This window comes from Mastigoproctus giganteus, chromosome 14, assembly GCF_048544385.1.
Source record: "Mastigoproctus giganteus isolate SK-2022 chromosome 14, ASM4854438v1, whole genome shotgun sequence".
Classification (NCBI taxonomy): domain Eukaryota; kingdom Metazoa; phylum Arthropoda; class Arachnida; order Uropygi; family Thelyphonidae; genus Mastigoproctus; species Mastigoproctus giganteus.
The window spans coordinates 4,982,117-5,004,123 of NC_143588.1; the positions used below are offsets into that span (position 1 = coordinate 4,982,117).

The following is a 22,007-nucleotide window of genomic DNA, read 5'->3' on the forward strand; positions in this document are numbered from 1 at the left end:
ATTGGAGATGTTCTCATTGAAAGCAACGGTGGCATACTCTGACTTTGTTTTTAGTTGAAGAAATCAACTAAAAATAAAATTTAATGTTCAAATTTCATCACTTTGTTCAAAAATCAATAGTGTAAACTCCCATTGTAGTGCTTTTGAAGGGACTTGCCGAAAGAGCACTGTAAGCGGACCCTCTTTTGAATGCTATTTTGGTAGATTTTTTTTTTTTTTTTTTTAAAGCTTTTTTTGCATTGTTCATGAAGTAGTGGTTTGTGTTAAATTGAATATCTACTCACTTGATTTGCTATGTTTGCCTTTTTGGTACCTTCAATCTTGATTTACTTAAAAAGAATGTAATATAAAAATTTTAGCTAAACATATCTTGAGTATCACTGTATTTTTTTTTATTTTTTATTAACCCCAAACACGAGAGGTATTAGAACATATAGTACTTGGTACCGTACTTGGGTTGGAGGTTGAGAAGACGAAAGAAGATGATGAAAGAAGATACATTAGACTTGAACTTCTGTAGACTGTAATTTTCAGGAAATATAGTAGTAGTAGTAGTAGTAGTGGCATGTGATGCAAGAAAGCAAGTGTATGAGCTTATGCAGCATCAGCCAAAAAAAAAAAATCACACCATTCCCTCCAAATGCCTGTCCAGTTCCTCCTTAAATTTATTTAACCTATCAATTTCCACAACGACAGATGGAAGTTTGTTCCAGGAATTAACCACCCGCTGGCTAAAGGCAAATTTCTGCACATCTATTCTACATCTGTCTTTTCTTAATTTGAATTTATGCCCCGTAGGTTCATAATCTGAACAAGTGGAAGGATCCCATCAGTATTCAGCGTGCTCAACCCATTCCAGGCCTTATACACCTCAATCAGATCACCACGCAGGTGCCTAGTCTCCAGCCACTGCAATTTGCAGAACTTAAGAAGGAATATGTACAAAGGAAGGTTGTACAAGAAAACAGCAGTTGAATGAATAAACCAGGAAGATGAAAAGTGGGTCCTGTGAGTTTGAAGTTGGACAGTAAATGGATGGTGGCTGGTGGCGGTATGTGTTCGGATTGTTCTCAAAGAGAGAGAGAGAGAGAGTGGGAATTATAGAAGCCAATCCAGAAGAATAGTGCCCATGAAAGTATCTGAAGAAAAGGCATGCAGCAGAAACAGTACATCTATAAGACAGAAAAAAAGAGACTCTGTTAGAGAGGAGTCATTAATTAACCTAACTGCCCTCTTCTGAATGGAATCTAGAAGCCTGAGAGAGGTTTTGGGGCCACTCCCACCCATATGTGGGAACAATATTCCATGGTAGGGCAGATTTGCGATTTGTACAGAGTGAACAGCTGTTTGGAAGAAAAGTAACGCCGAGAGCAAAAGAGAAAATCAAGTTTTTAAGATGCAGAGGAAGCAATATTTGTAATGTGCTTGTGCCAAGAGAGGTTAGGAGGCAGGGTAATCCCCAAAAAAATATATCATTTTGCCCAGAAATCAGAGTGTCACCAAAGATAAGTATAGGAGCAGAAGAATCCTATTTGCGGGATATAAGATAAGATGGAGTTTTAGAAGGACTGAAATCAACTAAGTTGTCTTTGTCTAACTGGAAAATTACCTGGAGGTTGGCATTTAAGGAATTGGTAGCAGATATTCGAGAAATTGAAACTGATTGAGCAGGGCAAGGTTTCTCAAAATGGAAAGTGGAATGCAATGTGCTATCATCGGCAAAACTATGGATAGAATTTCCAGTCATTTGAAGAAGGTCATTAATATACAAGAGGAAAAGAGTGGGGGAAAGAACTAAACCTTAAGGGACACCAGCATTAGTGGAGAGGTTAGAAGACAGAGAGCCATTTACCCTCCCCCTCAGTGAGCAATAAGAGAAAAAACTGGATAACCAATTACAACAAACAGTTGGCAAACCATAAGATGGAAGCTTCTTTAGAAGACCTAAATTTTAGATAAGAGTTTTTGTAGATTACTACTTAATATAGGTAAAACGGTTGTTTCGTTCGAATCTTGCAGCCATTGTTTTTGTATAGAGTGGTAGGGAATTCAAATTTTTAATTGTGGTAACTAGGCAGCTCTAATGTAAAATTATATAACGTAATTTGCATCCCTGCATTTAGTATTCTATTAGATAATGTAGTATTGACAATTAATTATTTAAATTTATTGATCTTATTAATTTAAAATATCATGCCCCAGACTAGAGCAGAAAAGCAACGGGCACAAAGTGGCAGGAGTGCTGTGACTCGGGGGAGAACTGGGGAGGTGGAGATTCTCCAGCGCATCACAGAATAAAAAAATGTGCAACTTGTGAAATGTTTGCCAAACTCTCTGGAACGGAACATGATCTAGCCAAGGAGGATGTCTTTGTTTGGGCCAGGTGCAGAGTGTCTAGAAAATAGGAGTTAGCTCAGCGTTCTGATGGGCATCTATGAGAGCTTGAGGTGTAGGGTAGATGCCCTCGAAGAAATTAATATGAGGGTCCCATCAAGCTCTCAGCTGCCCAACTCAACGCCAGAGCTCACTACTGGGCATCAGACAACACAGCAGCAACCTCCAAGGCAGAATGCGCTGGTCACACAGGAGTTAGTTATCATCGGTGACTCATTTTCAGGGAGACGGGGAATATATTGTGTAAAAAGGATAGATGGAATAGGACCAGGGTATGTCTGCAAGGGGCAAAGGTTGATGACATTGTAAAGCATATATCATCTTTTAAGGGCAAAAAGGGTGATGACATTGTAAAGCATATATAATCTTTTAAGAGCACAAAGGGTGATATTGTTGTACCCGTTGGCACCAATGACATTAAGAGTAGGAGATCTGCAGATTTACTTAACAAGTAGAGGTCAATGTTGCAAAAAAGTCTTGAATTAGGGTTAAATTTGAAAGTGTCTGCAATTCTGCCCAGACACGACAGGGGGAGTACATGATGAGAGCCTTGTCAATCAATTCGGCTTTGGAAGAAATGTGCAAGGCTCAAGGGGTAAAATTTTTTTCAGCCTGGTCTGTGCTTGTTAACAGGAAAGACTGCTTCTACAGGGATGGGATACACATAAATAGAAAGGGTGCAAGAATACTTGCTGATGCTATCGAGGCAGTGTTAGGTGGGTTGGAAAACTGCTAGCTTGGGGGGATTCACAGACTGAAAGGTTAAAAGTAGCTGCAGGTAGAGGTGAAGGTGATTCTTGCACTACTTTTATTAGTATAAGCAGTGGTGTGGAGCGAGGGGTGTTGAGGGTTTCAGGGACTGATGGCAGTCACCAGCATGTTCGTGAGGCAACAAGAGGGAGCAATACTCTTGATCTGATTATCAGTAGTGACTCTTCATGCATTAAGAACCTGCAGATAAATGAACCACTAGGTGGCAGTGATCACAGTGTGTTGAAGTGGGACTTACTCAAGGAGGTAACTACCATCAGAGGTAAAGGGAAGGGTTTTTGTTTTCGTAAAGGCGACTATGATGGTCTGAGACAGTATTTAAATTCTATACAGTGGGACCATCTGATGATGTTACCAACAGCAAACTCAAAATGGGAAGCATTCAAGGAACTAATCTTGGAGGCTACCAGGCTTTACATACCAACTAAGAAATATTGTTCAAGGTTTAGGCCTAAATGGTTGTCAGATGAACTAATGAGACATGTGGCAGAGAAGAAAAATGCATGGGATACATATAAATTAATGGGTGACATGGAAGCCTATGATAGATATAAGTTGGTCTGTAACCAAGTCACAAAGGAGATTAGGCAGGCAAAGGCAGACTACGAAAAATCCTTGGCAAAGGATGCAAAGAAAAACAGAAAAGAGTTCTTTACATACTTGAACTCGAGAAGGAAAGGGATGAATCAGATTGGTCCACTGGATATTGATGGTTCAACAGTTGAGGATCTTGCTCAGGTGGCTAACAATCTAAACGAGTATTTTGCATCTACATTCACGCATGAGGAGTTATTCAGGAAGGAGAATGATGTAGGTAAAGTAAACATTGGCAGTGAGCTGGATGATTTTGTAATAACTGAGAGGAAAGTGGAGGAGAGATTGTTGAGGATAAACATAAAAAAGGCACCTGGGGTGGATGGGATCTATCCAGTTATATTAAAGGAGGCAGCAAAGGAAGTATGCAAACCCCTAGCCATAATTATGAGAGCTTCTTTGGACTCAGGGGAGGTACCCATAGACTGGAGATGTGCAAATGTAACCCCAATTCACAAAGGAGGATCAAAGGCTGACACAAGTAATTATAGACCTGTTAGTTTAACTTCTGTTCCAGGTAAATTAATGGAGGCACTGGTTAAAGAAGCACTGCAGGATCATCTAGACAAGAATTCAGTTATAGCTCAGACGCAGCATGGTTTTGTTAAGGGCAGGTCTTGCCTGACCAATTTGATTGGATACTATGATGTAGTCACAAAAGAACTGGATGCAGGGAATAACTTTGATATTATATATTTGGATCTTAGAAAGGCTTTTGATACTGTTGCACATGGAAGACTGCTGCACAAATTGGAGCAGTGTGGCATTGGAGGCAAATTGCTGCTATGGATAAGGGGATGGTTGAGTGGCAGAAGACAGAGAGTGGTAATCAATGGACACTGCTCAACGTGGACTAATGTTATTAGTGGAGTTCCTCAAGGTTCAGTGTTGGGTCCGTTGTTGTTTTCGGTGTTTATGAATGATATTGATGATGGGATATCAAGTTTAATGTCCAAGTTTGCAGATGATACAAAGGTTGGCAGGGTCGTTAAGGACACTACTGACGCTATGCTGCTGCAACAGGATCTGGAAAGGTTGAACAGATGGGCTGATAGGTGGCAAATGAAGTTTAACATTGACAAATGTAAAGTACTGCATATGGGAAACAGTAACCCCAGAGCAACGTATCAACTCTGCGGTACCACACTGACAGTGGTGGAGAATGAAAAGGACCTGGGGGTAATTGTGCAGGGAGATATGAAGTTCTCTGAGCAGTGCAGACGAGCTGCAAGAGTAGCTCATGGTGTCTTGTCAATGATATACAGGAATTTTTCTAGCAGGGATAAGGAGGTGATTATTCCCTTGTATAAGGCAATGGTTAGGCCACATCTTGAGTACTGTATACAGGTCTGGAGGCCTCATTTCAAGAAGGATGTAGAGCTGCTGGAACGGGTACAGAGAAGGGCAACAAGATTAGTAAATGGAACAAAGGGTTGCTCTTACGAAGAAAGGCTTAAGTTTTGCAAATTACAGAGTCTGGAGACTAGGCACCGGCGAGGTGATCTGATAGAGGTGTATAAGGCCTTGAATGGTTTGAGCATGCTCAATGCCAATGGGATTCTTCATCTTTCTCAGAATAATCACCTCAGAGGGCATAAATTCGAATTGAGGAAGGACGGATGTCGGATAGATGTGCGGAAATTTGCCTTTGGCCATCGGGTGGTTGGTTGGTGGAACCGACTTCCATCACTTGTTGTTGAAGTTGATAGCCTAAACAAATTTAAAGCTCAACTGGACAGGTATTTCGAACGAACGGAGGGGTGAAATGGGAGAGGTTTTTTTTTTTTTTTTGGGCTGATGCTGAATAAGCTTGCTTTCTTGCATCGTATGCCTCTACTAATGCTAATGCTAATGCTAATCGTGAAAAAGGTGGGTATATGGGATGTGTTAGTATAACTAATAATAAGAATAGATACATGTATACCAATGCTAGAAGTATAGTAAATAAATTTGATGAATTTGAAGTGTGGTCAAGACATCAAAGGCGGATATTGTTGGGATAGCAGATTTGTGGTGTCACACAGATATAAGGAATGCAGAACTGGAATTTGGGGAGCACAATGTGTACAGAAAGGATAGACAGGATAGGAAGGGAGGAGGTGTTATGCTGTTAATTAAGAAAAACATAAAATCAAAAGAAGTGCATCCAGATGATATAGATCAGGGTTGGCAAACAAGTCGATCGCGGATTTAATTTCGGTCGATCACGACGAAGTTTAAATATACAGTCATCCCTTGATTTGTGCACCTTTTGCAATGAAATTTTTGAGATGGTAGATCACGGCACATTTTGAAGGAAAAAAAGTAGATCGCATCACAAATTAAGTTGGCCACTCCTGATATAGATGAACAGTGCACTGTTGAGTCAGTTTGGTGTGACATAAGCACTGCGAAAGCAAAAATAAGAGTAGGGGTGTGTTTTAGGCCTAATGACTCGAATGAGTACAATGAACAATGGTACAGAGAAATAGAGTGGGCTAGTAAATCAGAATGTCTTATGATGGGGGATTTTAACTTCCCAGATATAGACTGGAACTTATGGGTTGGTCACTTGCACACTAGTGAGACTTTTGTGAATTTATTGGATGATTGTTTTCTCCAGCAGCATGTTCAAGAGGCAACCAGAGAGGGTAATACTCTTGATCTGGTTATCAACAATGATCATTCCTGTATTAAGAATTTGCAGATAAAGGAACCACTAGGTGGCAGTGATCACAGTATACTGATGTGGGACTTACTTAAAAATATAATTACCATCAGGTGTAAAGGGAAGGGTTTTTGAATCCGTGAAGGTGACTATAGTGGTCTCAGACAGTTTTTAAATTCTGTACAGTGAAACCAACTGATGATGTTACCAACAGCAAATTCCAAATGGGAAGCATTCAAGGAATTAATCGTGGAAGCTACTACGCTTTTCATACCAATTAAGAAATATTGTTCAATGTTTAGGCCTAAATGGTTGTCAAATGAACGAATGAGACTCGTGGCAGAGAAGAAAAATGCATGGGATGCATATAAATTATCAGCTGACACAGAAGCCTATGGCAGATATAGTCTGTAATCAAGTCACAAAGGAGATTAGGCAAGCAAAGGCAGATTACGAGAAATCTTTGGCAAAGGATGCTAAGAAAAACAGCAAGGACTTCTTTACTTATATAAACTCTAAAAGGAAAGGGATGAATCAGATTGGTCCACTTGATATCAGTAGTTCAACTTTTGCTGATCCTGCTCAGATAGCTAGCAAACGTAATGCATCTACATTCATACATGAGTTATTAAGAGAGGAAAATGCCAGAAATTTATCAAACTGTAAGAGCTTAATGATTTTGTAATAACTGCGAGCAAAGTGGAGGAGAAATTGTTGAAGTTAAACATAAGACAGTCTCCTGGGGTGGATGGGATCTATCCAGTTATATTAAAGGAGGCAGCAAAGTAACTAAGTAAACCCTTAGCCATAATTACGAGAGCATCCTTAGACTTGGGACAAAGTTTGTAGATGATACAAAGGGTGGCAGAGTTGTTAATAACAGTAATGACTGTATGCTGCTGCAACAGGATCTGGAAACGTTATGCAGATGAGCTGAGAAGTGGCAACTGAAATTTAACATTGACAAATGCAAAGTACTGCATATGGGTAGTAGTAGTAACCCCATAGTAACATACCAACCGGGTGATGTTGCACTCAGGGTAGTGGAGAACGAAAGAGACCTGTGGGGTAATTGTGTAGTCAGATATGAAGTTTTCTGAGCAGTGCAGACAGGCTGCCAGAGTAGGTCATGGAGTTTTGTCAATGATATACAGGAATTTTGCAAGCAGGGATAAGGAGGCAATGGTCCGGCCACACCTTGAGTACTGCATACAGGTGTGGAAGCCTTATTTTTGGAAGGATGTAGAGTTGATAGTACAAGTACAGAGAAGGGCAACAATGCTGGTGAGGGGAACCGAAATGGTTGCTCCTACGAAGAAAGGCTTAAGTTCTGCAAATTGGAGCATCTTGAGATTTAGGCACCTGCGAGGCAATCTGATTGAGGTGTATAAGGCCTTGAATGGATTGAGCAGACTCAGTGTTGATGAGATTCTTCCTTTTATTGAGATTACAAATCTGAGAGGGCATAAACTGAAATTGAGGAAAGACAGTTGTCGAATAGATGTGCGGAAATTTGCCTTTAGCCAGCGGATAGTTGATTGCTGGAACAAACTTCCATCTGTCGTGGAAGTTGATAGCTTAAATAAATTGAAGGCAGAACTAGACAAGCATTTGAAATGAATGGATGTGTGAAATGGGAAGGGTTTTTTTTTTTTTTTTTTTGGCTGATACTATATAAGCTTGCTTTCTTGCATCGTATGCCTCTGCTAATGCTGATCTCTTTTATAAGGTACATATTGACTAGCAGGGGAAGTGTAAGAATCTTGAATTTAGTGGAATCTCCATTATTAGCCATTTATTTTAATTTTATTTTTCAAATTTTTAAATTCTTTGAATATTGTTATCTGCTGATTAAACAAGATAGTCTGAATGAGCTTTTGTGTCTTTTCAATAGTGCTTTTTAAAATTTTCTCTCAAAATTGCCGTGATATGTAAATATATTTATATATTTATATTTATATATTTATATATATTTATATATATATATATATATATATATATATATATATATATATCAAATCAATATTAATAGATATCCTTGCAAAATAATATAACCAAACTATTTCTATCAAATTAATTATTGCGAGAACTGATTAATGCCATCTATAAATGACTAGATAAAACGTTACATCAGTCTTATTTATATATTGGTATTGAATAAGTGCCTTTAATATAATGTGTTTAGTTTTAGATAGGTACTTAGCTGTAACCCAATAATAGCCATAACTGGTCACCACGGCCAAACCTAATAAAGGATATTAATAAGTAAAATACAACAATAAAAAACATAATATATATATATATTATTCTTTTGTAATATGATAGAGTTCATGCCGCATTTTATTTATAATTATAGTAGTTTTATTTATTTTAATTTCTTACTAGCTTTTTCTGTTGTCCCAGTAGCTGTTTTAGCAATGCATGGGTACAAATAGAGTACATATTATTATTCTTTTGTCTTATCTTTGTGGTTTGTTATTCTTTTGTATTAATTTTGTTAATTACGGGTGTTTTTAACACATAGGTATTTTAGTAAATACATAACTGTTCTTTACGATAGCCTAATCTCGGTTATCTTAATTTACCATGGCCTATACATTTATGATTTTACAACTTGTTACGTATTGCTAAAGAAATTGTCAAACAATTATTAATGAAAAACTATAGCAATAAGCAAATTATCAATACTACTTTATAATATTATATTAAACATTCTTATACATTTCAGTATTACATCACATGTACGTCAATCCCCTACTTCATCGGGGGCTTTGAGAGGATTGACAGTCCATTCGATGTAATGCATTTCTTACTTACCCGTTTCTGTTTGTATCTATCACAGCTTTGCTATTTTTTCAGTACTAAATTCTAATTTTTGAACCCTTGTTTATATTATTCCTAATTGTTATTAGTTAAATTCGTTTTTTATAATTAACCAAATTAATTTCCCATCATCTACCCAGCAACTGTGATAGAATACACAAAGCCCAACGGGTAAGTTTTTTAATAAAAATATTGCAATAACTTTACTCACTTGATGTGTTTAAGTGGAGGTCGTAGTGTCGAAAAAGGAAAGTTTCCCATCCTATTTGATGTGTTTCTGTGGAGGTCGTAGAGTCGAAATAAGGAAAATTTCCCACTTTTAACTGGTTTTATGGATGGCCATCCCTATGGCGCTGTTTTTATGGCCCTGTCGCGTTAACGTTTCACATATGTGCAGATGGTGTGTTGGCCGAAGTCCCCGATATTAAGGCCAAGGTCTATTATTGTGTTTTGGTGGTTGGTTCAATGAATTTACTTTACTTAACTTAGTTGTGTATTTACATTATTTTTACATTTATTTTATGCCTTACCTCGGACAGTGCCGGTACCCCGCTTTTCCAAGGCGTAAAAGCACTTGTTTGTCCTGAGGTAAAACTATATACATATATACAGCCTCTTACTATGGGAGGGGGGGGGTTAATTTTGGCAATAGGTCGTAGTGCAGTCAGGCGACGAGCCTCGCCTGGGTGCAATAAACCTAGTAAATAAGGGGTTACTCTTCTGAGTAATTACTATTATATTTTTAGTTGGCTTTTGATAAAAGTATACGGGTCTACATTGGGATGGTGTTTTCTAACATTTGCGTATATGGCAGTTCTTACGTGATATCTACTGTATTTTTTGGGAATTTTGTTTCTATCCAGCGTTATAATGAGTTTTTTAATAGCTATTTTTCCACTATTCATATTGTTGCATATTTGCAATAGTCTGTTTGTCTGATTTCTTATAGTATTACCATGTATATGCTTTGCTATGTTACTTTCCCAGTGTGTGAGTTTTATTGTTTCGAAATTAAAATGATCTCTTTTATCATGGTGATGTGTATATATTTTGTCTGGGTGGATGGCTATTTCGCTGTCTAAGTAGACAGCTTTTTGGTTGTTATCCGGATTTGTACATTCAATTTTAAGGTCTGCTGGGTAATTGTTCTTTGCTACGTTTATAAAGTTGTCATGGTTGAACACGATTACGTCATCAATGTATCTGTAGAATTTTAAACTGTCCGTAATTTTACTTTCATAATAGTGCAGGTAGAGGTTAGCCATGGCACAAGAACTGCTGGATCCCATAGCTATCCCCCTGCATTGTATATACACTTTGCCTCCCATTAGAATGTAGTTTCCTTTGACGCTGATTTTTGTGAGGTCATTCCAGTATTGTTTTTTGCATTGTAGTATGCTGTGATATTTTTGGTAATATTTCTGTAGTACTTCTATTAGGTTGTCGTGCGATATGCTTGTAAAGAGGTTTTTGAAGTCGTATGTGTTTATACTTCTAATATTGTTGTTTTGTTCTTTTAAAAAATCCAAATATTCTTTGTTGTTGTTGATAATTCTGGTGTTTTTAATTTCTTTGGTGATGTTTTTTAATTTGTCTTCCATGATTTTACTGGTATATTTGATATAGCTGCTTTTGCCTGAAGTAATGAATCTTTTTCCCGTAGGAATCTTGTGATATTTTGGAATCCAATATATGTAGGGGTATTGCATTCTGTCTATTTTAATTTTAAGCTTTTTATGCATAGCCAATACTTTTTTGCTGATGCTGTTTGGGTTGGAGTCTATGTACTTGTAAGTTTCATTGTCATGTAATTCCTCTTTGATGGCTTCTATGTAGAATCTTTTGCAAATGATACTGAAATTATTGTTTGCTTTGTCGGTTCTAGTTATAACAAATTTGTTTTGTATTTCTTTGATTTTATTGTTGATATTTTTTAAATTTAAGTGATTGTTTTCAAGGAAAACATAACAAAACAAAAACATCATATAAAAAAAATCACTTAAATTTAAAAAATATCAACAATAAAATCAAAGAAATACAAAACAAATTTGTTATAACTAGAACCGACAAAGCAAACAATAATTTCAGTATCATTTGCAAAAGATTCTACATAGAAGCCATCAAAGAGGAATTACATGACAATGAAACTTACAAGTACATAGACTCCAACCCAAACAGCATCAGCAAAAAAGTATTGGCTATGCATAAAAAGCTTAAAATTAAAATAGACAGAATGCAATACCCCTACATATATTGGATTCCAAAATATCACAAGATTCCTACGGGAAAAAGATTCATTACTTCAGGCAAAAGCAGCTATATCAAATATACCAGTAAAATCATGGAAGACAAATTAAAAAACATCACCAAAGAAATTAAAAACACCAGAATTATCAACAACAACAAAGAATATTTGGATTTTTTAAAAGAACAAAACAACAATATTAGAAGTATAAACACATACGACTTCAAAAACCTCTTTACAAGCATATCACACGACAACCTAATAGAAGTACTACAGAAATATTACCAAAAATATCACAGCATACTACAATGCAAAAAACAATACTGGAATGACCTCACAAAAATCAGCGTCAAAGGAAACTACATTCTAATGGGAGGCAAAGTGTATATACAATGCAGGGGGATAGCTATGGGATCCAGCAGTTCTTGTGCCATGGCTAACCTCTACCTGCACTATTATGAAAGTAAAATTACGGACAGTTTAAAATTCTACAGATACATTGATGACGTAATCGTGTTCAACCATGACAACTTTATAAACGTAGCAAAGAACAATTACCCAGCAGACCTTAAAATTGAATGTACAAATCCGGATAACAACCAAAAAGCTGTCTACTTAGACAGCGAAATAGCCATCCACTCAGACAAAATATATACACATCACCATGATAAAAGAGATCATTTTAATTTCGAAACAATAAAACTCACACATTGGGAAAGTAACATAGCAAAGCATATACATGGTAATACTATAAGAAATCAGACAAACAGACTATTGCAAATATGCAACAATATGAATAGTGGAAAAATAGCTATTAAAAAACTCATTATAACGCTGGATAGAAACAAAATTCCCAAAAAATACAGTAGATATCACGTAAGAACTGCCATATACGCAAATGTTAGAAAACACCATCCCAATGTAGACCCGTATACTTTTATCAAAAGCCAACTAAAAATATAATAGTAATTACTCAGAAGAGTAACCCCTTATTTACTAGGTTTATTGCACCCAGGCGAGGCTCGTCGCCTGACTGCACTACGACCTATTGCCAAAATTAACCCCCCCCCTCCCATAGTAAGAGGCTGTATATATGTATATAGTTTTACCTCAGGACAAACAAGTGCTTTTACGCCTTGGAAAAGCGGGTACCGGCACTGTCCGAGGTAAGGCATAAAATAAATGTAAAAATAATGTAAATACACAACTAAGTTAAGTAAAGTAAATTCATTGAACCAACCACCAAAACACAATAATAGACCTTGGCCTTAATATCGGGGACTTCGGCCAACACACCATCTGCACATATGTGAAACGTTAACGCGACAGGGCCATAAAAACAGCGCCATAGGGATGGCCATCCATAAAACCAGTTAAAAGTGGGAAATTTTCCTTATTTCGACTCTACGACCTCCACAGAAACACATCAAATAGGATGGGAAACTTTCCTTTTTCGACACTACGACCTCCACTTAAACACATCAAGTGAGTAAAGTTATTGCAATATTTTTATTAAAAAACTTACCCGTTGGGCTTTGTGTATTCTATCACAGTTGCTGGGTAGATGATGGGAAATTAATTTGGTTAATTATAAAAAACGAATTTAACTAATAACAATTAGGAATAATATAAACAAGGGTTCAAAAATTAGAATTTAGTACTGAAAAAATAGCAAAGCTGTGATAGATACAAACAGAAACGGGTAAGTAAGAAATGCATTACATCGAATGGACTGTCAATCCTCTCAAAGCCCCCGATGAAGTAGGGGATTGACGTACATGTGATGTAATACTGAAATGTATAAGAATGTTTAATATAATATTATAAAGTAGTATTGATAATTTGCTTATTGCTATAGTTTTTCATTAATAATTGTTTGACAATTTCTTTAGCAATACGTAACAAGTTGTAAAATCATAAATGTATAGGCCATGGTAAATTAAGATAACCGAGATTAGGCTATCGTAAAGAACAGTTATGTATTTACTAAAATACCTATGTGTTAAAAACACCCGTAATTAACAAAATTAATACAAAAGAATAACAAACCACAAAGATAAGACAAAAGAATAATATATATATATATATATATATATATATATATATATATATATATACCAGTCAATTATAGGCAATAGATACATTGAAAGGGACGTTGATGAGGGCTAACCCTTTCAATATGTCCACCCATAATTAACTGAGCTATCGGTTTCTGATATCATCTGCCTGTTTAACATGGTCAAAAGATAATTTATGCGATAGGTAGCATAAAGGTTAGCAAATAATTTAGCTGTTAACAGGCTAGATGACTTTAGCCTGACCGATAGCAAATGGCAATAGTAAGGAAGAAAAGCGAACCAATAACATTGATATGGTATAAATAATAGACTAGGGAGCAAACGCTAAAAGTAAGGAGAAAGGCTACAAGATTTAAGGAAAGCAATAGTACCTCAATCCCCCTCAAATTGCCCTAATAGATCATGAGGTAAGAAAATGAGAATATGATAGAAAATAGTCATAGGTGAAGGAAAAGCTATATTGCAAGTATACGTCGGATAATACCGGGAGCGTAACTTCCCGTCCCTTTTAGTAAGGGATCCTGGTATGTCATAAGTAAAATGCAGCGAAATAGTATAATAAAATGGATAAAATGTTACCAAATAGAAGTGGACAACGGAAAGGCTAGTTCCTAATAGCTGGCATGGTGCTGGCATTTATATATTTATATATATATTTATATTCATATATATATATATATATATATATATATATTTGATTCCTGTGCTTTTCACCATTCACTTTTATTTTTGCACAAAACCCTGGATTATTTTGAATTTTTATGCACCTCTTGTTTTGGAAGAAATTCAGTCTTAGTACACACAACTATGAAAACAAAAGTTAGCCTTATTAAACATCGAAATGTATGTACATTTGTTGATTTTTCCCTTGTTTGTTAGTACAGGAGACTGCATAGCATACTGAAAAATTCAGGGATAGATTGTCATTAAACATCTTATAAAATAAGTAGCACACAATACCAAACAGTATGTATTTTTAATATGTGAATGATGCTGTTGTTCCATAAACTACTAATGAATGAGATTTGATAGAATGAGCTTACTTTATATTATTTGCATTTTAAGAAATGTTACAAACCAATTTCATTGTTAACTAGATAAAGTTGCCACCCCGTTTAGAAGTGACACGTTTACCTCCTCTTACTTTAGAAGAGTGGTTGCTTCATAAGGATTCTGAAGGAAGAATTAAAAATGTAGATGAGCTGAAATATAGAATATTTAAAGGGGTAAGTGATGTTTTATGTAAACAGATAATTTATATATTCTGTTATTGGTAAATCTAATTTGGAATCATTTGTAAATTAGCTTGAAAATATTGTAACCACCTCCATTTTTAAGAGAAAGGAAAGATGTACAAAGGGTACTAGGAAAGTTTTGCAATATGATGCAACAATGAATCACAGGAAGCTGCTTGTTGCTGCATGTTGAGACATGTTCATACGTGCATAGTAGTCGCCACGCCAAGTCGATGGGCTCAGTTATTCATTAGTAGTGAGAGTGTAAAGTGCTTGCGATGGCATCGTGGTCACGAAATGAGATAAGGACAGTTTTGCGGTATAATTTCGTGCGTGGTTTAACCATAGACCAGTGCTTAGAAGAAATGACTCTTGCACTAGATGATGATTGTCCACATCGTACAACGATATTCAGGTGGTATAGAGAATTCCAAAGGGGAAATTTCACTCTGGAGGATTCTGAGAGGCCGGGAAGGCCACGAACGTCAGTTACGGAGGAAAACGTTACTGCTGTGAGGAAAATGCTTGACGAAAACAGGCGAGTGACCTACCAACAGATAGAGGATACTTTGGGCCTAAATGCACCAGCAATTCGTTCGATTCTGCAAGATCATTTGCACGTGAAGAAACTTTGTTCTCTCTGGGTGCCGCATCAACTGACTGAAGAGCAGATGACACGATGTGTGACTTGGTGCTGGGAGATGTTAAAAAAGTTTGATAAGGGACAATCTCGGTATGTGAACAACATCATGACAGGTGATGAGACTTGGCTGTACTATTACGATCTGCCGACCAAGGCTCAAAACAAAGTTTGGGTCTCTGATGATGGCGACACACCCGTAATTGTCAGAAAATCCCGATCTGTAAAGAAGAAAATGATAGCTGTATTTTTCAAATCGAGTGGAATTGTGGAACGTGTCGTTTTGGACACGCAGAAGACAGTCACAGCTAAGTGGTATACTGAACAATGCCTGCCTAAAGTCATTGGATCTATGAAGAACCTGCGGCCAAAGTCAAGAATGGACACCTGGTACCTCCATAACGATAATGCTCCAGCTCACCGCGCCAAAGCCTGCACCAAATATTTGACCACGACAGGACTGAAACTTCTCGAGCACCCTCCCTACAGTCCAGACCTTGCTTCCTGTGACTTTGCACTGTTCCCGCATGTGAAAATGAAGCTAAAAGGGAGTTGGTTTTCCAGTGATGAGGACCTTCTACGGGCTTGGGACAATGGGTGTGCTTTACTCCCTAGTGAAACTTGGCAGAACTGGTTTAAAGATTGGTTTCAGAGGATGGAGAGGTGTATTGAATGTAGAGGAAATTACTTTGAAAAAATTAAATAAAGAAAGCTGTATTGCAAAACTTTCCTAGTACCCTTTGTAATGATATTAACAAATTAAATAGAAAAAAAAAGTTGTTTAATTTTTCCTTTTATAACTAACCTCTAGCAGTTCTCTAGATGTTAGTTTTAAAAGGCTAACTTTTGAAGAAAAATATAGAAAAAAAAATCACACTGAACATAAAGTTTCATTAATGGATATCTGACAAAGGAAACTGTTACGAAAGAAGCTAAATTTCAAATTTGCTGGCTATCCAAACAGTAGAAAGCCAGCAAATTTGAATTCTAGCTTCTCTGGTAGTGGATATCAGATATCCATTAATGAAAATTTTTGCTGTGTTCACTATCATCTTTTTATTATCTATCAGATCTAGCCTATGTATGATGAAAACATCAGAACATGAAAACATTAAGGATGGTAGCATTAGCATTATTAGAGATATACGATGCAAGAAAGCAAGCTTATGCAGCATCAGCCAAAAAAAACTGCTTCCATTTCACACCTCCTTTTGTTCAAAATACCTGTCCAGTCAGTCTAAAATTTATTTAGGCTATCAACTTCCACAACAAAAGATGGAAGTCTGTTCCACCAATCAACTACCCACTGGCTAAAGGCAAACTTCCGCATATCTATCCTACAACTGTCTTTCCTCAATTTGAATTTATGTCCTCAGTAGTGATCATCACGTAGACAGGTATTGAATAGATGGAGTATGAACTCGGGGGCACTCTCCACTGTTTTCTTTATAATCTCCGGCTCCAGCAGGTCCGGTCCTGGGCATTTCCTATCTTTGATTAGGGCTGCAGCAGGTTGTAGTTCTCCTAAGTCAAAGGGAGATTCCTGCTCTTTAGTGTGGTAAGTCTCATTCTCTGCACAGAGGGATTTTTGTTCCTGAGTGATTGGGTTTGTTGCTGGTTGTAGGATGCTGTTCAAAATGTTTGTTATGGATTGTTGCCAGGTGGTTGCTTCTGTACCTTGTAATGATTTGGTTCTAGTGTTGACCTCTCCCCTGGGTAATTTTTTGTGTTGATCTTGTACACCACTCCCCAGGGGTTGGTATTGCCAGTGGTGGTGACCAGGTTGCCAGGATTCTTGTTTTCGTTTGCGGATCAGGGCCGTGTACTGGTTTCGCATTTTCCTGTAGTTCTGTCTGAGTGCCTCCACTTCACGCGTGCCGGCCAGGTCTTCCGGGCATGCTAGAAAGTCTTTCTTCTTATAATGACTTCTTGGTGCAACCTATGCAGTGCCCGGGGCAGGGTTTTTCCTTTTGATTGCATATCTATTTAACATGACTCATATGGCTGGGGATCTTGCTAGAGATTGGTTTAGCTGGAAGGAAATAACCCTGTGATCCGATGTAGTCCACGCCTCGTTGACCTTCCAGTTTGAAATGTTACCGACAATGTTACTTGAGGCCACAGTGATATCAATAATGGCCTCCCATAGGGTGTTTGAGAAGGTGGTAGGATTGTTCGATTGGTTAATGACTGGCATAGTTGAGTTTGCCAGGAAATCTTCCAGGCATTGTCCATTTAAAGCGCTCCACCTGTCTGGTGTCAAACTGCCAGACTGGTGATCGGGAATTGAGATTGGCTCTGATGATGATTTTTGCGTTTGGCAGAGTTCTCAGGACATCTTCCAGGTATCTGATAGCATAGGTAATCTCTTCATCTTTTTTAAGAGATCACGTAAAGGGATCCCGTGGAGCTGATCAGGTGAGCACATGCAGCCCAGGCTGTACACAGTGCTGAGATTTTAGTTGCTGTGATTTCTGGATTTCGAATAACTATTGCAGCCCAGAGGTTATCCTGGTCCATTTGAATTATTTTGTAGGTCAGGGGGTAACCTCTCACCTGCCTCATATGAGTGTACGGTTCCTGTATAATGAGAATATCTGCATTTTCTTCATCTGCCTTGATTCTTATCTGATTGGCCACCGCCCTGGCCCGCTGTGCGTTCATTTGAAAAAATTTATTAACTCTGTAGTTATATCTTTTAAGCTGTGAGCCCATAATCGGTTTTCATCTGGTATAAATTGTTGGTGTTTATATAGGACGGACATGTATTGTCCCGAATAGTGTTGGTGGTCTTGTTTATTACTTTTAAAATTTGCACAGACAGGCTCAGGTTCTTTGTTAGGACATGTGTTGTATCCATGTCCTTTCTCAGTGCAGTGGCCACAGGTCCTGACAGCCTGGGCACAGGTGTGTGAAGTGTGCCCCAACTTGCAGCGTTTATAGCATCTTGGTACAGATGCTATAAATCTTGGCAGATGCTCCCTGAAGTGGTGACTGCCCCAGTTAATATAGATCCTTGTTTGATCTTTTAGGACAGACTAGACAATCGGCGCTAGTTCCACTATCCAGTTTACTCCATTTCCGATTCTTGGCTTGGTTGAGTATCTGGGCATAATAAAGTCACTCTTGTCCAGGTCCAGGAGATGTCCTTGTACATTACATTGGTATATTTCATTGGTGATGTCTTTATCTATGTCGAAGATGACAATTGATGGCCCTTTTCTTTTGGGGCTGCAAACAACAATGGACCAAACACTGAACCTTGGGGGACTCCACTAATAACTTTACCCCACGAAGAGCAGTGTCCATTGTGATGTGTTGAAGAATTGCCCCCCCCCCCGGAGATGTGCAAATGTATCCCCAATTCACAAAGGGGATCGAAGGGTGACACGAGTAATTACAGACCAGTTACAGACCACTGACAGTGGTAGAGAATGAAAGGGACTTGGGGGTGGTTGTGCAGGCAGATATGAAGTTCTCTGAGCAGTGCAGACGGGCTGCAAGAGTAGCTCATGGAGTATTGTCAATGATATACAGGAATTTTTCCAGCAGGGATAAGGAGGTGATTATTCCATTGTATAAGGCAATGGTCAGGCCACACCTAGAGTATTGTATACAGGTCTGGAGGCCTCATTTCAAGAAGGATGTAGAGCTGCTGGAATGAGTACAGAGAAGGGCAACAAGATTAGTGAATGGAACAAAGGGGTGCTCTTACGAAGAAAGGCTTAAGTTTTGCAAATTACAGTGTCTGGAGACTAGGCACCAGCGAGGTGATCTGATAGAGGTGTATAAAGCCTTGAATGGATTGAGCAGGCTGAATGATGATGGGATTCTTCCTCTAGCTCAGAAAAATCACCTGAGAGGGCATAAATTCAAATTGAGGAAAGACAGATGTTGGATAGACGTGCGGAAATTTGCCTTTAGCCAGTGGGTGGTTGGTTGGTGGAACAGACTTCCATCCCTTGTGGTGGAGGTTGATAGCCTAAATAAGTTTAAGGCTCAGCTGGACAGGTATTTTGAATGAACAGAGGGGTGAAGTGGAAGTGGGTTTTTTTTTTTTTTTTTTTTTGGCTGATGCTGCATAAGCTTGCTTTCTTCCATCAAATGCCTCTGCTAATGCTAATACTGCATGTGGGTAGCAATAATCGAAGAGAAACATACCAACTGGGTGGTTCTACACTCAGGGAAGTGGAAAGGGAAAAAAGACCTGGGGCTAATTTTGCGGTCAAATATGAAGTTCGCTGAGCAGTGCAGACAGGTGCCAGGGCAGGTCATGGAGTCTTCTCAATGATATATAGGAATTTTGCTAGCAGGGACGGGGAGGTGATTATCCTGTTATACAAGGCAATGGTCAGGCCACACCTAGAGTACTGGTACAGGTCTGAAAGCCTCATTTTAGGAAGGATGTAGAGTTGCTAGAACGAGTACAAAGAAGGGCAACAAGATTGGTGACGGGGACAAAGGGGTGCTCTTACCAAGAAAGCCTTAAGTTCTGCAAATAGCAGCGCCTGGAGAGTAGACACCTGCGAGGTGATCTGATTGAGGTGTATAAGGCGTTGAATGGGTTGAGCAAGCTGAATGCTGTTGGGATTTTTCCTCTTGCTCAGACTGAGATCCTGAGGGGGCACAGTTTCAAATTGAGGAAAGATAGTTGTAGAATAGATGTGTGGAAATTTGCCTTTGGCCAGTGGGTAGTTGATTGGTGGGACAGGCTTCCATCTTTTGTTGTGGAAGCTAATAGCCTAAATAAATTTAAGGCTCAGCTCTAAATAAATTTAAGGCTGAGCTGGACAGGCATTTGGACCAAATGGAGGGGTGAAATGGGAGGTTTTTTTTTTATTTATTTTGGCTGATGCTGCTGCATAAGCTTGCTTTCTTGCATCGTATGCCAATGCTAATGATTTCTCGTAATCTGACTTTACTTACCCAACATCCTTTGCGACTTGATTACAGACTATCTTGTGTTGACCATAAGATATTTTTATGTCAATCAGAAGTATGAATAAAATATAATGACATTATAATAATAATATTTTATTCATACTTATACATTAATAATACATCCTGATAAGTGATATGGGTCCCATGCATGTTTCTTCTCTGCTACATCTCACTCGTTCATCTGACATCCATTTAGGATGGTATTTCTTAATTGGTATGAAAAGCCTAGTATCTTCCAAGATTAATTCCTTGAATTATTCCCATTTGAAATTTGATGTTGGTAACATCATCAGTTGGTCCCACTGTATAGAATTAAAAAAATCTTTCAGGCTACTGTAGTCACCTTTACGAAAGCAAAAACCCTTCCCTTTAACCCTGATGATAGTTACATATTTAAGTAAATCCCACATCATTACACTGTGATCACTGCCACCTAGTGGTTCCTTTATCTGCAGATTCTTAATGCATGAAGAATCACTACTGATAATCAGATCAAGAGTATTAATTCCTTTGGTTCCTCTTGAACATGCTAGTGCTGTAGAACACAGTCATCCAATAAATCCACAAAAGTCTTGCTATTGTGTGAGTGACCAACCCGGAAGTTCCAGTCTATATCTGGGAAGTTGAAATCCCCCATTACAGTATAATTTCGAAATAACAGCACCTTCAGGAATTCAAGGTGCCGTTATTTCGATTTTTCTGTTATCTATAAAGATTTATTTTTACTGTATTTAATGCAGAAATAATGAGACGATATAAGAAATAAAGAGATTAAGAATTCAATTTTATTAACTGCACATAAAAAAATAAACATGCTGACAATTCAGTGTTATTATCTACCATTAATACACCTAATTTCTTTATTATATCAAGTTTAGACTGCGTGGCTAACACAATGGTATTGTCATTGTCCTCTCCACACTGGGTGGACGGGATTTGAACCCAGGTGGAACCACCCAGGTTTGAATTCCATCGAAGCCCATAAATGGCGAGCAACGTTTTTGGGCTTTTTTCACTCTGTGGCTGAGTTAGTGGGTCTTAGGCGAAAATAGCAAGGTCCCCCCCAGAAACTGAGGTTTTTTTTGTCAAGCTAAAGAGGCAAATCAAGCAGAGAACATACGCAATTTACAGACACAACACACAGGTACAGTAGGCTGTCGATTTAACAGACTAATTGGGGGAAGGGGTGTCCGCTATTGTCTGTTAAATTGAATATATTTTAAAAACATGTATTAATAATGAGCTTACAATGTACATGATGTATTAAAATGCTATTATAATGTATAAATATGAATAAAATATTATTATAATGTACATTAAGGAATTTATACCTGACACTAAAACATCTGTTAAAAATATAAAAATAAATTTACGAATGGAACCAAACTTTAATTAAACACATCAAAAACTATACAATGTAACTAATGGTGTTTCCACCACTTTTTTTTTCTTAAAGCTCACACAAAGTTGTTTTTAATGTGAACATTAGTTTTTTCATTTAAATCCATTTTAAAATGAAAAAAAATACTTAAATTCTTAAACTCTATTGAATAAAAAAAAACAAAACAAAAAAATGTTAAAAAAAAAACCCCCTAATATTCAATATTAACTTAACTGAAAGAATCACAATTTTCAGAGT

At 37.7% G+C, this 22,007-nt stretch overlaps 1 protein-coding gene across 1 annotated transcript in view; it reads left to right on the forward strand.

Annotated features, from left to right (window-relative positions):
* Tbc1d15-17 (TBC1 domain family member 15/17) overlaps positions 1-22,007 on the forward strand; it is a 331,818-nt gene that overhangs the window by 108,077 nt on the left and 201,734 nt on the right. Inside the window, exon 7 of the mRNA XM_090389001.1 lies at positions 14,650-14,778. Coding sequence (XP_090245127.1) covers positions 14,650-14,778 — 129 coding nt within the window. The remainder of the gene's footprint in view (positions 1-14,649; positions 14,779-22,007) is intronic.